At 42.3% G+C, this 14,253-nt stretch overlaps 1 protein-coding gene across 5 annotated transcripts in view; it reads left to right on the forward strand.

Annotated features, from left to right (window-relative positions):
• MAP7 (microtubule associated protein 7) overlaps nucleotides 1-14,253 on the forward strand; it is a 132,022-nt gene that overhangs the window by 116,301 nt on the left and 1,468 nt on the right. For 4 of the 5 annotated variants that reach the window (XM_066606175.1, XM_066606184.1, XM_066606147.1 and 1 more), the window contains 9 exons: nucleotides 2,683-2,804; nucleotides 3,243-3,517; nucleotides 6,122-6,299; nucleotides 6,445-6,637; nucleotides 8,568-8,648; nucleotides 10,452-10,502; nucleotides 11,057-11,108; nucleotides 11,363-11,504; nucleotides 11,612-11,808. In XM_066606175.1, coding sequence (XP_066462272.1) covers nucleotides 2,683-2,804; nucleotides 3,243-3,517; nucleotides 6,122-6,299; nucleotides 6,445-6,637; nucleotides 8,568-8,648; nucleotides 10,452-10,502; nucleotides 11,057-11,108; nucleotides 11,363-11,504; nucleotides 11,612-11,808 — 1,291 coding nt within the window. The remainder of the gene's footprint in view (nucleotides 1-2,682; nucleotides 2,805-3,242; nucleotides 3,518-6,121; nucleotides 6,300-6,444; nucleotides 6,638-8,567; nucleotides 8,649-10,451; nucleotides 10,503-11,056; nucleotides 11,109-11,362; nucleotides 11,505-11,611; nucleotides 11,809-14,253) is intronic. The other variant, XM_066606157.1, reaches the window with a different exon arrangement.

Genomic DNA, 14,253 nt, shown 5'->3' on the forward strand with positions numbered 1-14,253 from the left:
AAAAAAACGCGTGCGGATTTTCCCACACGAAAATCCGCAGCAAAATCCGCGAGCCCGAATTAACCTTTAGGCCTCATGTCCACGGGGAAAATCAGATCCGCTGCAGATTCTACATGTAGAATCTGCAGCGGGTCCCTCCTGCCCCGCGGACATGAGCGCTGAAAATAGAAATTTAAAAGCATTTACCTATCCGTAGCGGGCGGGGAAGGTCAGCTGTTCCTCACGGCCGGATCTTCATTTTCGGCTGGCGGATGAATTCCTGACGCCGGCGGCACGTCGCCGGCACGTCGTCGACGTGCCGCGCGCATGCGCCGGGCACATCCGCCGAGCCGAAGCAAGGGAGATGCGGCCGTGAGGAAGAGCAGAGCTTCGCGGCCCGCTGCGGGTGAGTAAATGCTTTTAATTCCTATTTTAGGTCTCCCGCGGATCCGGACGGCTTCCATAGGCTTCAATAGAAGCCCGCGGGAGCCGTCCCCGCGGGAGACCCGCATGAAAATGGAGCATGGTCCAGATTTTTTCATGCTCCATTTTTTTTTTAATGCCTTTTATTGACGATCCGCGGGTATTTATCTACCCGCGGGTGGTCAATGCATCCCTATGGGGTGCGGATCCGCGCGCGGGAGATCCGCTGCGATTTTTAGATCACATTTTGCCCGTGGACATGAGCCCTTAGGCCTGAGAGAAGATGGCGCCGCGGCGAAGAGAAGAACCGGAGCGGGTGAGTAAAATCTGATTTTTGTCTCCCGCGGATCCGGACGGCTTCCATAGGCTTCAATAGAAGCCTGCGGGAGCCGTCCCCGCGGGAGACCCGCACGAAAATGGAGCATGGTCCAGATTTTTTCATGTTCCATTTTTTTTAAAATCCCTTTTATTGACCATCCGCGGGTATTTATCTACCCGCAGGTGGTCAATGCATCCCAATGGGATGCGGATCTGCGGGCAGGAGAACAGTTAAAATCTGCTGCGGATTTTAATTCTTCTTTTGCCCGTGGACATGAGGGCTTAGGCTGGGTTCACACAGGGCGGATTTGCCGCGTTTTTGCCGCACGGAATCTCGCCGAGGCAAATCCGCCCGCGGCCACTAATCTCAGGATTAGCCAGCCATGTGGACGAGATTTCTCAGAAATCTCGTCCACATGGGACGGCCAATCCGCTGCGGTAAGTCCGGCTGAAACCGTGGCTGCGACCGCCGCAGTCGCGGTTTCAGAAGATGCAGCATGTCTGTTTACTTCTACTTTTTTGTTTATTTTCGTCGCGGCCGCGCTCTCCTCTGTGGGCTTAAACCGTGGCGGTTCTCCCGGCAGAAATCTCGCTGTTTTTGCTGCTGCCAAACCGCGAGATTTCTGACGGGAATATGCCCCGTGTGAACCCAGCCTTGAAGCAGTTCTTCTGTGTCAAAACCGCAACGGAAAAACCGCGGCAAAAACGAAACCTAACATTAAGGCTGGGTTCACAGGGCGGATTTGCTGCGGTTTTGCCGCGGTTTTGCCACAGAAGAACTGCTTCTGTGGCAAAACCGCTTCAAAGGTTCATTTTGGCTTGCGGATTTTCGTGCGGAAAAATCCGCAAGCATTTTTTTCCGCAGCGCTTTTTTACATTTTGCAGCGTATTTTGGTGTGGATTTAGCTGCGTCCATAGAGGTCTATGGACAAAAAAGCAGTGCGGAAAAGACAGAAGAAGTTGCATTTCCGCACTGCGGCTGTGCGGAAAAAAGCCGTCCTGTGAGAACAGCTTTTTTCCAAAACTCATATGTGCTGCATTGCACTGCAAATGCGGCGGTTTTGCCGCAGTGCAGATATGCTACGGCAATCTGCGGCAAAACCGCAGCAAATCAGCCCCGTGTGAACCCTGCCTAATGGAAGCAGTCTGACGGCATTCCATTTCAAATTAGTGGGCGAAAAAAGGAAGTGTTTAATTCCATTTTCCTTCTTCAAAAATGAAACTGACAGAATTGTGACTAAAAACCCAAAAGCAGGTGTGAATGAGTCCTAATCTGATTGTTGTAGCACACTCCAGAGAACTGCTGCCGCTGGAGAGAAGTCTGGAGGCAGGAATGTGAAGTTTATATTGTGGAATAATGTTAACCTTCGATCAGTGGCAGAATGAGAGTGCAGGTAGGGTGGTAGACAGAGAGGAGGGATAAGGTATAGGGCGGTGCAGCACTGTGGAGAGATTTATGGACCAGAGTGATGAGATTAAATTGAATATTAAGGTGAATGGGCAACCAGTACAGTGACCTGGCATAGAGTGCAGGCATCAGGATTGGTGTACCGCTAGATGGCTCGAGGAAATGAGTCATGTTTGAGAAAGTTTATGTCAAGAGGCTAGATCATGTATGTAAATTAGTTTTGCAGCTATTTGCAGTGTGGTTTAGGTATGGGTGGGGGGAGGACTGAACTGAACTTTTGCACCTGACCCCTGAGCCTTTAGCTATACCCCTAGGCATCAGTGTAGTGCATGGACAAGAGGAGTCTGAAGGCATTCCGGATTGGTGAGAGCATAATTTAGTGAGGGGAAGACTGATTAGTTGGGAGTTAGGCCAGGTTCACACAAGTGTATTTGAGTTGCTTTTTTCAGTGCGCAATGTACTGTGTATAATACTGCTGTGAGTGAGAGCAGATATCCTGTATGTGATATAAAAGGGAGCTTTAGCTGTCACTTTTTTGCCCCCTTTCGTATTAGGTAGAGAAAAAGGAAAAACGTGACCCAGACAGGGAGAATGTATTAACACCTATATCCATTATAAAGAGAGCAATCTCTCCCAGTGCACCCAAACCAAAATCACCAGCAGCTACATCCAGAGGGTAAGTGTATTTTGGTAGATTATATTGTTGTTGACCCTACTGGTAAGTATAGTGAATGCAGCACAGAACATTCCTATGTCAGTAGAAATATAAAATTGAATGTAACGTTCATTTCCACACCTACACTCACGCCATGGTGCTTGTTCTAGGTTCAGCTATTTGAAATTTTGTTATATTGACTATACATAATTTATTATGTTACTCAGTGAGAGGTACTACTACATAAAAACATGATGCTCTAATATACATAGGGGCGGTACACATGTGTTTTACAAGTATGGCACTGCTCATTTTAGTACAAATATTTTAAATACTTCTAATTTTACAATTCTATTTCAGTGTTGATGGGAGGGGAAAAATACTGATTCACGCTTTATGAATAATGTAAAAAGAAATGAAGTGATTGACTTTATTAACACACATTCATGTGGTTTTCAGACCTTCACATAAATCCTCCTCACTTAGATCAATACCAGCTACTGTTAATAGTTTAATCAAGATGGCCACTACCCCTCAACGACCACTATCACCAGGAAATGTCCGACCAGTAAAAAAAGACAGCAAGGAAGACTCCAAGAAGAAAAAAGACAACATGCCACCTAATCCCACTGAAAGACAGAGTATAGAGGAAAAGGGGCCACCAGCAGCACCTCCAGAAGGCCCCGAAGGAAACCCTTCTACTCCAAGCCCTGTCATTACTGAAACTATGCAAGGTACAGATTTGTATGCTCGGCTCTGTCTATGTAACTGACTCCACAATATCCTAGTTTGAGAATGAATTAAGGTTTAAGCCCAAGTCTATCATTCATAAATAACCATGTTGGTATTGAGGCATTTTATGTTTGCATTGTGAGCAGTACAGTTTTACAGATTCAAGTTTAGCATTACATGCAGGGACAGAGTCACCTATACACACATACAGTATCTGTATCTTCAGAAGAGAAAATCTAGATGTGAATACATTAAATGAGATTTGTGTACTATAGGATCAGCCTATGTGGCTGCTATGGGGGCTTTAAAGGAAGCCAGCAATATCAGCTTGTTCTTGTCGTCATTTTTTTTTTTTTTAAATGATTGCTGAATGGATGCAAAGGGTTGGGATACCCATAGGTGCTGAAATCTTAAGGCCCATTTAGACCCAACAATTATCGCTCAAAATGTGTTAAAAAGCCATTTTTGTGAGCGATATTCATTGCATGTAAATGTGCCCATCTTTCATTTCTCTGCAGAATGATGAATTTCAGTTCAGCATGAAATCCATCGTTCAGCAATATAGCTGATAAGACAGACCTCATGCTGTGTTCTGCCCAGGGACTGCTGATAACAGCTGATCACATTGTCTTAGCTGTCAGCCCCGGCCGCAGAACAAAGGAAACGTATTCAGCGAACAGCGGGTGGTCTGTTCCCTGAATACAGCTCCCGGTGGCTCACACGCTACTAATTGGTACTAATAGGCATTAGTACCAAGTAGTAGTTTATGCAAAATGATTGCTCAAAAGCCATCTTTTTAGCGATCATCTTTGTGGTGTAAATGCACCTTTTAGGGAATAAATTGGAAAATTTATGCAAGTCATTAAAATATGATGGGACACCGATGCTTCTTGTTGCAGGTAGTTTGGAGTGAAGTAGTGCAGGGCAGCACCTGGAAGAGATTTTAATCTTTCTCTACTGTTGGGTCACCCATCCCTTGGAATCCATTTTTAATTCTTGAGAGAATCCATATGGATAGGTGGTGGAGAGAGAAGTTAATCTACCAAAAATATATTTAGGGAGAATGAATTTTATTTCTAAAAAAGTCTTTCCTTTCTTGTGTGTGTTGTGAAACAGAGTGTTGTCTATCTGTTCATCAGATTAAACCTCTCCAAACTGTTTATTGGGGGAGCCAATTGGCTATATTTGTATGCTGTATTGCACTGCCAGCATGATTTATGCCAGAATCCTACCTTTACAATATAATTCTTATATATGGTACTGTGCACATATACAAAATTGGATTTGGTGCTTTGCATGACCATGAAATCAAGTTAAACGATCAATAAACATTAGGATTATTTCAGTAGATCACTTCTTTTTTGGATGGATCCCAAGATGACCTAATGTTTTTGGCAGCCGGATTTATCCTCTTTCCACAGGATAAACTGTGACAGAGGTGTCTGGCAGTTGCTTCTACATGTCAGAAATGAACATTTCTCTTCAGCCAAGTTAAGCGTATACATGCTAAGGGCTGATAACTGTTGGCCACAGAGCTTTTATCTGGCACATACCTGTTGTCCATAGGCAGATATAGGATGCCTTGCATAGTCAAATTGCCTATAAACCAAATTGTTGAAAAAAATGATAAATGTCATACTGGGTAAATGCTTTTTTACCTAGATTAGGTTCAGCCTCTCAGGCCGATTTGGATTGTTGTGGACTTGATTACCAATTTTTACATAGCCATGAAATCACCCACTTAAAGGGGTTGTCCCGAGGCAGCAAGTGGGTCTATACACTTCTGTATGGCCATATTAATGCACTTTGTAATGTACATTGTGCATTAATTATGAGCCATACAGAAGTTATAAAAAGTTTTTTACTTACCTGCGACGTTGCTAGCGTCCTCGTTCCCATGGAGCCGACTAATTTTCGCCCTCCGATGGCCAAATTAGCCGCGCTTGCGCAGTCCGGGTCTTCTGCTCTCTTCAATGGAGCCGCTCGTGCAGAATGCCGCCTCCGTGTAGCTCCGCCCCGTCACGTGCCGATTCCAGCCAATCAGGAGGCTGGAATCGGCAATGGACCGCACAGAAGAGCTGCGGTCCACGGAGGAAGCAGACCCCGGCGGCCATCTTCAGCAGGTAAGTATGACGACGCCGGACCGCCGGGATTCAGGTAAGCGCTGAGCGGTTTGTTTTTTTAACCCCTGCATCGGGGTTGTCTCGCGCCGAACGGGGGGGGGGGGAGGGTTAAAAAAAAAAGAAAAAAAAAACCGTTTCGGCGCGGGACAACCCTTTTAAGTTTGTATAACTTACATGTATGTGTAACTTAGGGCATTTGTCTGATATTCGCTGTAATTTTCCCCACTTGTGGGATCTGTACTCTTCAAACCAGATACAAAACAGGGCTTTTATATAATAGTCAAGCACATAATCTGATACTAAAGTATGCCATGTTTACAGAGAACTAAACACCCCAAATATTCTGCTGTAACAATGCCTAGGCGTTCACTAATATTAATAGCTTAATGAGAGCATAGCTTGTTGAGTTATACTTTGAGTACACTAGCCATTTATTTCTAGTTCTACTTTAATATATATATGTATCTCTAATTCCTATCAAAGAGCCTATATCATTGGCCCCAGCACCTGTTCAAACATCACCTGCTGTGACAAGCAAACCATTTGCTGGAACCACTGATCCTGGGGAAGCAACCAGAATTCTTGCTGAAAAGAGGAAGCTCGCTCGAGAACAAAGAGAGCGGGAAGAGGAAGAGAAGAGAGAAAGAGAAGAGGAAGAAAGGTAAAATATGGCATCTTGACGTGTTTCGGAGTGATGAGAACAAAGTTTGTGTTGTCAACTTTTATTCTGTATTGTCAATACTTGTATTTTGGAGAATCCTGGTGGAATATATTGACACTATAAATATTGATGATAACTGACACAGGAGGAAAAATGAGGAGATGGCTCAAAGGCAAACCCTGGAAAGAGCTCGTCGAGAGGAGGAGGCAAAGCAGCAAGAGGCAGAAAGAATTGAGCAGGAGGAAAAGGAGCGTCAGGAGAAGGAAATGTTGCAGAAACAGCAAGCCGAAGAAAAAGAGCAGAGGGAGCGTGAGGAAGCAGAACGTCTTCAGAAGCAAGTATGTTCCTAGGCACTTGAGGGACATCATCAAATATTCACCTTGTGACTACAGTACTGTCCTTATTTGTTGGTTTCCACAAAGAATATGTTTGTTTCTATATGATGGCATATATTATGTATAGATGTAGCAAAATTTTACCCACCACTAATAACATGCTGCAACAATTTATCTCAACATAACAAAAAAACATTCAAAAGCTATTGAAGAAGCAAGGTTCTGTTCCACAGTTTCACATTAAACTTTGCCCCATCTGTACATATAGTAGAAGAACAAAGTGAAGTCATTGAAAGACATTTTAAAACAAATCGTAGTTATGGCAGTTTTTAAGAACATGTGTGTATCTTATTCCAAACACACATCTCTCTAATTTTCAAGTCCTGGCCAAAACTTTTGAGTCTGACGCAGATTTTGGTTTTCACAAAGTTTGCTGGTACTGTTTTTATACTGGCAATTTGCATTAGCTCTAGAATGTTATGTAGAGGGATCAGATGAATTGCAATCAATTGCAAAGTCATCCTTGTCATCCTTAAAATGAACTTAATCACAAAAACCCCATCTCTACTTAATTTCAGCGCTGCTAACATTTCAGTCATCATCTCGATGACTCAGGAGAAATAGTTAACAAGGACAAGGCAGCAGATATCACTCTGTCAGGCTATATTCACATGGTTGAGCGTGATACTGAAAAACTTGCGTGCGATTTGTCATGGCAAAGGGTTTCTGATTAAAAATCACATCCCTTCTGTAAAATTGCGATCTTCACGTGTAAGGATTGCAAGTATTACCCATTGGCTTCAATAGGAAACATTGCATCGCACAGCATCACTGCATGCAAGTGATATGCAATGTCTTTCAAGGTCCAATTGAAAACAATGGTAATCAATTGATGGAAACGATAGGGGTGAGGGGCTCCAACAAGCTTGCATACTACAAATAGGGTAATACAGAAGGTAAAGGGGCTGGAGATGTGCACGATATGGTGAGGTGGAGAGTGAAGGATGCTATACACATACACATTATTCAAATTGTGCTGAATCCGTATGACTGCAGTAGGCAGTTGATAACTGCTAGCAGGGATTGCAGTCAGTGGGACAGGGAGCGTTGTTTCAGGTGGAATAAAGAGGGGTTTGGTTTAGGAGATGTGGTATGCCTCCCTAAAGAGGTGCGGTTTTTAGAGCACGCCTGAAATGTTGTATATGGAGGATTTCCCAGATAGTTTTGGGTAGCGCGTTCCAGAGGACTGGTGCTGCTCTGGAGAAGTCTTTGAGGCAGGAATGAGATGTTCAAATTAAAGGTGCACTTAGTCTGCTTGCACTACTGCTTGTAAGATTGCTCCATGATCAATTATTTATCGTGTCATCGAGAGGTTAATTTGCCATGAAGGCTTCAGGGCCAGCAAGTGCCACGACCGTCTCCTAAAAAGGATTAAGCCATGGGATCCGTTGAACACCAGTGTAGAGCTCGATTCTCAAAAAGTGGATTGACAAACACAGAAATAGCGATAAACTCCAAGCACTGATTAGGCTAGAATGAGTTGCCGTCGGTAAGGATTTGGCCCAGAAGCTTATATCCAGCATGCCAGGGCGAATTGTAGAAGTCTTGAAAATAAGACCCTGTAAATAGAGACTATGCCTAAGGCCACTTTAACACAGCCTTTTTTTTTTTTTTTTACAATATTTAGTGCAGTGTTTGAAATGCTTGCTAAAATGTTGTACTAAGCCTCCATTGATTTCAATGGGGCTTCTCAGACTAGCGTTTTAGCACAGCATTTCTAATGCTGCGCTTTTCAAACACTGTTCTTTTAATGCGTTTCAGCGATTTAATGCACCACATTAGCTATAGCAATGATAGGGTGCGTTTAAAAATGTTGTAGAACGTGTTTGCAAACACTGTAAAAAATAATTGCCTTTTATTGTAAACCATCTAGAAAGAAGAAGATGACCGTTTAAGGGTAGAACGAGAGAAACATTTCCAAAAAGAGGAGCAAGAGCGTTCAGAAAGAAAGAAGGTAACAGATAATTTTTCTAATACTGCTGTTTTTGATACCAGAATTCATGTTACTTGTCTAAGATGCTAATTTTTGATTTTAATATATATATATATATATACTGTATTTCTTAACTGGATTTTCCAGTTGACCTGGCCCACCTAATATACCATGTTTAGTAATTACTGCTTCTGTACTAAACCTGTTGCTGGATATAGACCGTATGCTGGGTAGATGCTCATACATGGCTAGAGCAATGGACAATGCAGTCACATAATTATGTCATATGATTGCTAAAATGCAAGGGCAATGGGGGCCAGAGGTAGAAGTTGTAAATACTGTTTGTTAGAATGTATATAAAATCAATTCAGTAGTAGGTAAAGCATGCAGATAAAAGATCAGATCTCACAATAAGGCCTCATGGCCACAGGGGGTCGGATGCCATGTCTGGAATCTCGCATGAAATCCTTCCCATCACCATGGCAGGTGAACCTGCGTACCTGTGCGTGCAGGCAGCGGCATCCGCACGGACCCCTCTGCTTCTGGGTTATCTATACTGCGGATGGTCCGCACGGCTCACTGTTGGACATGCGGCGTACAGATTTTTTAATTATTTTTTTTTTAATCTCCTGCTTTTCCTGCGGAACCCACGGCTGGTCCATGATGTCATTTGCGGACCAGGAACCGCACTGAAATGGAGCATGCTGCGATTTGTTTTCCAGACCGAAAGGTCCGCAAATCAAATCTGCATTCTTTAATTCAGTTGCAGATGCCCATGTTCCCCTATGGGCGGCTTGAACTGCGGATCATCTGCACAGATTCTGCAATTCAAATCCACCCGTGGACGTTTGGCCTAAGGCTGGGTCCTGCACCTCAGAAACCATAAACAATCCATACATGCAAAGTCTTCTAAAGCTAGGTACATTCTAGAAACTAACTGCAATGAATGTAGCAGTCTAATAATAGTAAATACAGTGGCTTAGCTTGGTGGTAGTCTTTTTGCAAATCGCATCACTCCAGTTTTCATGAGTCCCACCAGTTTTCTCCAGTACAGCCTTCTCTTCCTATGTTGGTATCAGAGTCAACCTCTCATAAAGTACAGATCGCCAATGAAGTCAGGATGAGTGGTAGACTTGTGAAAACTGTAAAGTTGTGAGATTTGCCAACAGACTACCACCAAGCTGTATTTTGCAGTTTTAGACTAAACTCATTGTAGTTTTGGCAGAGATGCCATTTTGAAAGAACTCTTTTAGGTGGGAACTTGGGGGATGGGTAGGAGGAGAGGGGGAGGGGTGGGGGTTGTTAATGAAAACTATATTTTGTTTCAAAAAATTCTGTAAAAATTATTAAAATAAAACTCATTGTAGTTTGAAGGTGGCTTCAAGGCACCTTGTATGCATTGGTTAGTTTAAGATATGACATCTATACTTGTTTCTTGGAAATCTTTAATGCACTTTTACCTAGGATTTTCTATTCTTATTATAAAATAACTTTCTCAAGGCATTATGTGAAAATTCCAGCTGGTTTAATTGTAAAAAACCATTAACAAGTCGCTGGCGCATCATCTGCCTGCTAACCCTAGCAGTTTTTGTGACCCATATGTGGTTAACTAAAGCTGGCTGTAGATGGAAAAAACTTCGCCCCTGATTCAGAGTTCTGATATTTTCACTAGCACTAGGCGCTGGTCATTAAAGGGTTTATTCGAAGGGAAGTTTGGCCTGAAATATATTTGCAGAGAAGTGGTAAATTATTTCCACTGTTGAAAATGGTGTTTAATTTGCTCTTTCTTTTAGTACTTTTCTAATATAATTTACTTCTGTTTAGAGACTGGAAGAAATCATGAAGAGAACAAGACGCAATGAAACTGGGGATAAGGTAATCGCATATACTGTAACCTAAATCGTTGGACAAACCTTACATATCTGCAGCAAGTGACAATGTATATTAGAGGTTTTTTCTGGGACTTAAACTTTCTTTTGAAGGATATTAAATCAATAAAAATTGAATGAATATTTGTCTATCCCCAACCAGCACTGCAGTCCCAGTGTTCACCACACAGAACCGAGAAGAAGTGGTGAACGGTCACATGCCTTTCATTGTGCATGTGACCACTCGCCACTCAAAGTTTCAGTGTTTATTCTTCTATGGCCACTGAAGCCTGTTAGTGGCTGAGTGGTCACATGCACATTAGATGGCACATGACCACTCACTTCTACTCCGTGCTCGGTGCAGCGGGCATTGGGGCTGTAGCACTGGATGAGGAGTGGCTGGGGTAGGGGAGTTTTCAATTTGCATTAATTTGAAGCCCTTTTTTAACTTTTTTTTTTTTAAGTCCCAGAAAACCCCTTTAACCTATTGTGAAATGGGGAGATCTCAAGTTTGCCTCTAAAACTATTTTGGAAGTTTAAAAATGTGTTTATTTATTTCAGCAGCCCAATGTTCAGAAGAATGGAGAGGTTCCTAAATTGGTGGAAAATACAAGTATGTAGTTTTTGCTAGAAACCCTTCTTAGAACATTTATTTATTTTATTAACACTTCAAGAGATGAAAATGAAAAACTCTGAGATTAAATGTGCTACAGACATTTATATCTGATAGAAGTAAGAAAGTATAGAAACAAGCCACAAACAGCATTATTTGGTCCATAATGTTGAAGATGGCATCCATAGGTCTCATACAAATTATTTGTCGATCTAAGTCCTGATGTGATGATTCATGTTACATTCTCTCCCCAGCCATTACACCCAACCCCTTAAATGTGGAGCAGACATCATTTCTCCAGAGCAATTCAGATGCTCCTCAAAATGGAGAATCCGTGGAATCCGTGGCCCCATCAGCAAGGATAGTTTCTTTTTCTCAAGCTTTACCTGAAGACAGGTAAATGGTTTTACTGCTGATGTGGTAACTTACAATGTCACTTGAATGTTCATGCAAAATGTTGTCTTTTTAGATATTTTACCTAATATGTCTTTATGGCTTTTTAGTACAGAGAAACAACCAAATGAAAATGGTTTACGTACATCAAACAATAATTTTGAAGAGATCATAAATTTACCAGTTGGATCTAAACCAATGAAACGTGATTCTCTAAATAATGAAGGAAACCGAATTGAGGACCTTCCACCTCTGAATCCACTTATTGCTTTTGAAGTCGATAATGTGCAAACACCACAAACTGCAGGTACAATAATAAACATAAAAAAGAGCTTTTTCTATTTTATAATATTTGTATTTACAGTGGTGGCTGACCAATGATGTGGAAACAAAGCATTCATTATAATATACTGGTATTCTGGACTTTTAAAAGGAGTCCATCAGCTTGAACATGCTGTCAAAATACAGGCATCGTTTTATAAAGGAGGATGAGCTGAGCAGGTTGATAAATACACACTCATTGTCAAAAAACATCAAAAACCTAGAAGTTACAATCTTACAAGAAGTCAAAGAAATTTTCTATATAAGTAGGTGATGACAACATTGGAGCAAAAGGGTAATTTTTCGTGTAAAACTGAAAACTTGAAGGGAGGCTCCAGCAGCCTGTTGTACTGCCTCTAGTTTAGATACAAGTTGTGATACAGGTGGGCATGGAGGATCTAGTACGCTGTTGTACTACCTCTAGCTTGGATACAAGATGTGATGCAAACAGGCATGGGAGTGAATACAGGTTCCATATGGTATCCTGTAGCACATCAGTCCACATGTGCTGTAACTGAATCTAGATTGTTCAAACTCATAGAGAATTCCATGCAGGAAAAAGTGTCATCTACGCATGTTCAAACTCATAGGCTGTCAAAGTTTGTGTCCCAGATGGTCCCATACATTTTGTATTGGTGATAAGTCTGGCAACTGGGCATTCTATGTAAGTGTGGCAATGTTGTGGAGACATTCCTGTGACACGCTTGCTGTGTGCGTTCGAGCATTCCCTGCTGGAAAATGCCTCTTGGAAGCTGCGATGTGAGGAACACATGTGGCTGCAGGATGTCCTGAACATATCACTGAGCTATCATTGTTCCTCATACCACTACTGCAGATGACTGACTGTCATATGCGATGGTCCACCAGACTGTCACACCCATATTAAGGGCAGTGTGCCACTCCACAGCAAAGGCAGGATTGAGGCGCTCAACCCTAGGTCTCCAGACACAAACATGGCCATCGTTAGTGCCCAAACAAAATCTGGATTCAATGCCAGTTCCACTCTGTAGCAGTCTAGTTTTGTCATTCATTACAGCACTGAAAACAGAGGTAACAGTGGGTGGGTGTCAAAGGCAGTACATAATAGTCCAACAAAGTAGTCAAGGCAGCAGGTTCTTTTCATTATCTTGAGGCAGTACATAGTAGGCGCTCTGAGACCAAATGCCCACCAGCCAACGATGGTGCCACCTGTCTGTGGATGGTGAACAACAAAACAGTTTGAGCTGCTCATGTTTATCTGACGCTCCATCATCTCCAGTGGTGGTCTGTCAAGGGCATCCTGAGCTCAGGTGCCTTGTGTACGTGCCCTCTTGCTTCCACTGGACCCAATACCACCCTACAGTTTGGTCAGAACAGCCCAGGTGGGGGTAATTTGTCGTTACAGCAGTTCAGCTTCTCAAATTCCAATAATATGCCCCCCTCTCAAACTCCTCTGAGCGAAATCTCAAGGACCTGCGTTGCAGACACGTCTAGTGATCAATAACCTCGAAGCGAAGGGTGGAGCCACTTTTAGGGTGTCAGATGGCAAGACCGTTCATCTAATTATATCACAACTGTAATAATTTGCATATCAGCCTGAGATGTAACTGCATGCTAAGTTTTGCAGCAAAATGACAAATCCTTCTAGGTGCATGATTTTTTGGTCTTCGTTACAATGAGTGTAGCTTTATATGGAAAGATTCCGTATAACTTGTATTTTATTTTATTTATCTCTGTTCATTCTGAGCTGCACAGTCCAATAGGCGGTCCTCTCTATGTACAGTTATACACAGATAGCTGTCAATCACTGATAGGACCGCCCATTGGTCTGTGCAGCTCAGAATGAACAGAGATAAATGAATAAAATACAAGTTATACGGAATTGCCTTTTTCTTGTTTTTTTTTTGTGCTGTAGCCCATGTTTTCCTGAGAAGCTTTTGTTTGTCACAATGTTTGTCACAATGCATTAAATCACAGTTTTCATGCGATGCAACTTTAACATTCAAAAATAAGCCTGAAACTAAGCACTAGCTGCACTCAATAAGGAAAAAAAAAGGAAATGCGTATCTAAATGGCTTGGTCTGGGTCCTCCCGCTGCTCTCCAGAGCTCCACCTGGCGTCCTGCAGACCTCGTTCGCCCACAGGTTATCACTTCCTGGTTAGAATCGGACCGAGCTATTTAGTTAAGTATTCCCCTTTTTTCATGAATGAAGCTAGGGCTTAACCTTCTCATTATAAAATTGTGTTATTTTATTGCAGACAGCGATGCTCGATTATTTAATTTTTTTAAATAAAAAAAACCCCACATAGCTGATACTACAAAATTGCGGGGACAAAGCTGCAATATTACAGCTATTTTTGTGGCGGCGATATTGATTTTGCCCATGTGAAAGAAGCCTAATCGGAAACTTTACTGCAATCACTTTTAAAAGTCCTTTGATAGTCATGAGTA

This window comes from Eleutherodactylus coqui, chromosome 1 (genome assembly GCF_035609145.1).
Source record: "Eleutherodactylus coqui strain aEleCoq1 chromosome 1, aEleCoq1.hap1, whole genome shotgun sequence".
Taxonomy (NCBI): Eukaryota; Metazoa; Chordata; class Amphibia; order Anura; family Eleutherodactylidae; genus Eleutherodactylus; species Eleutherodactylus coqui.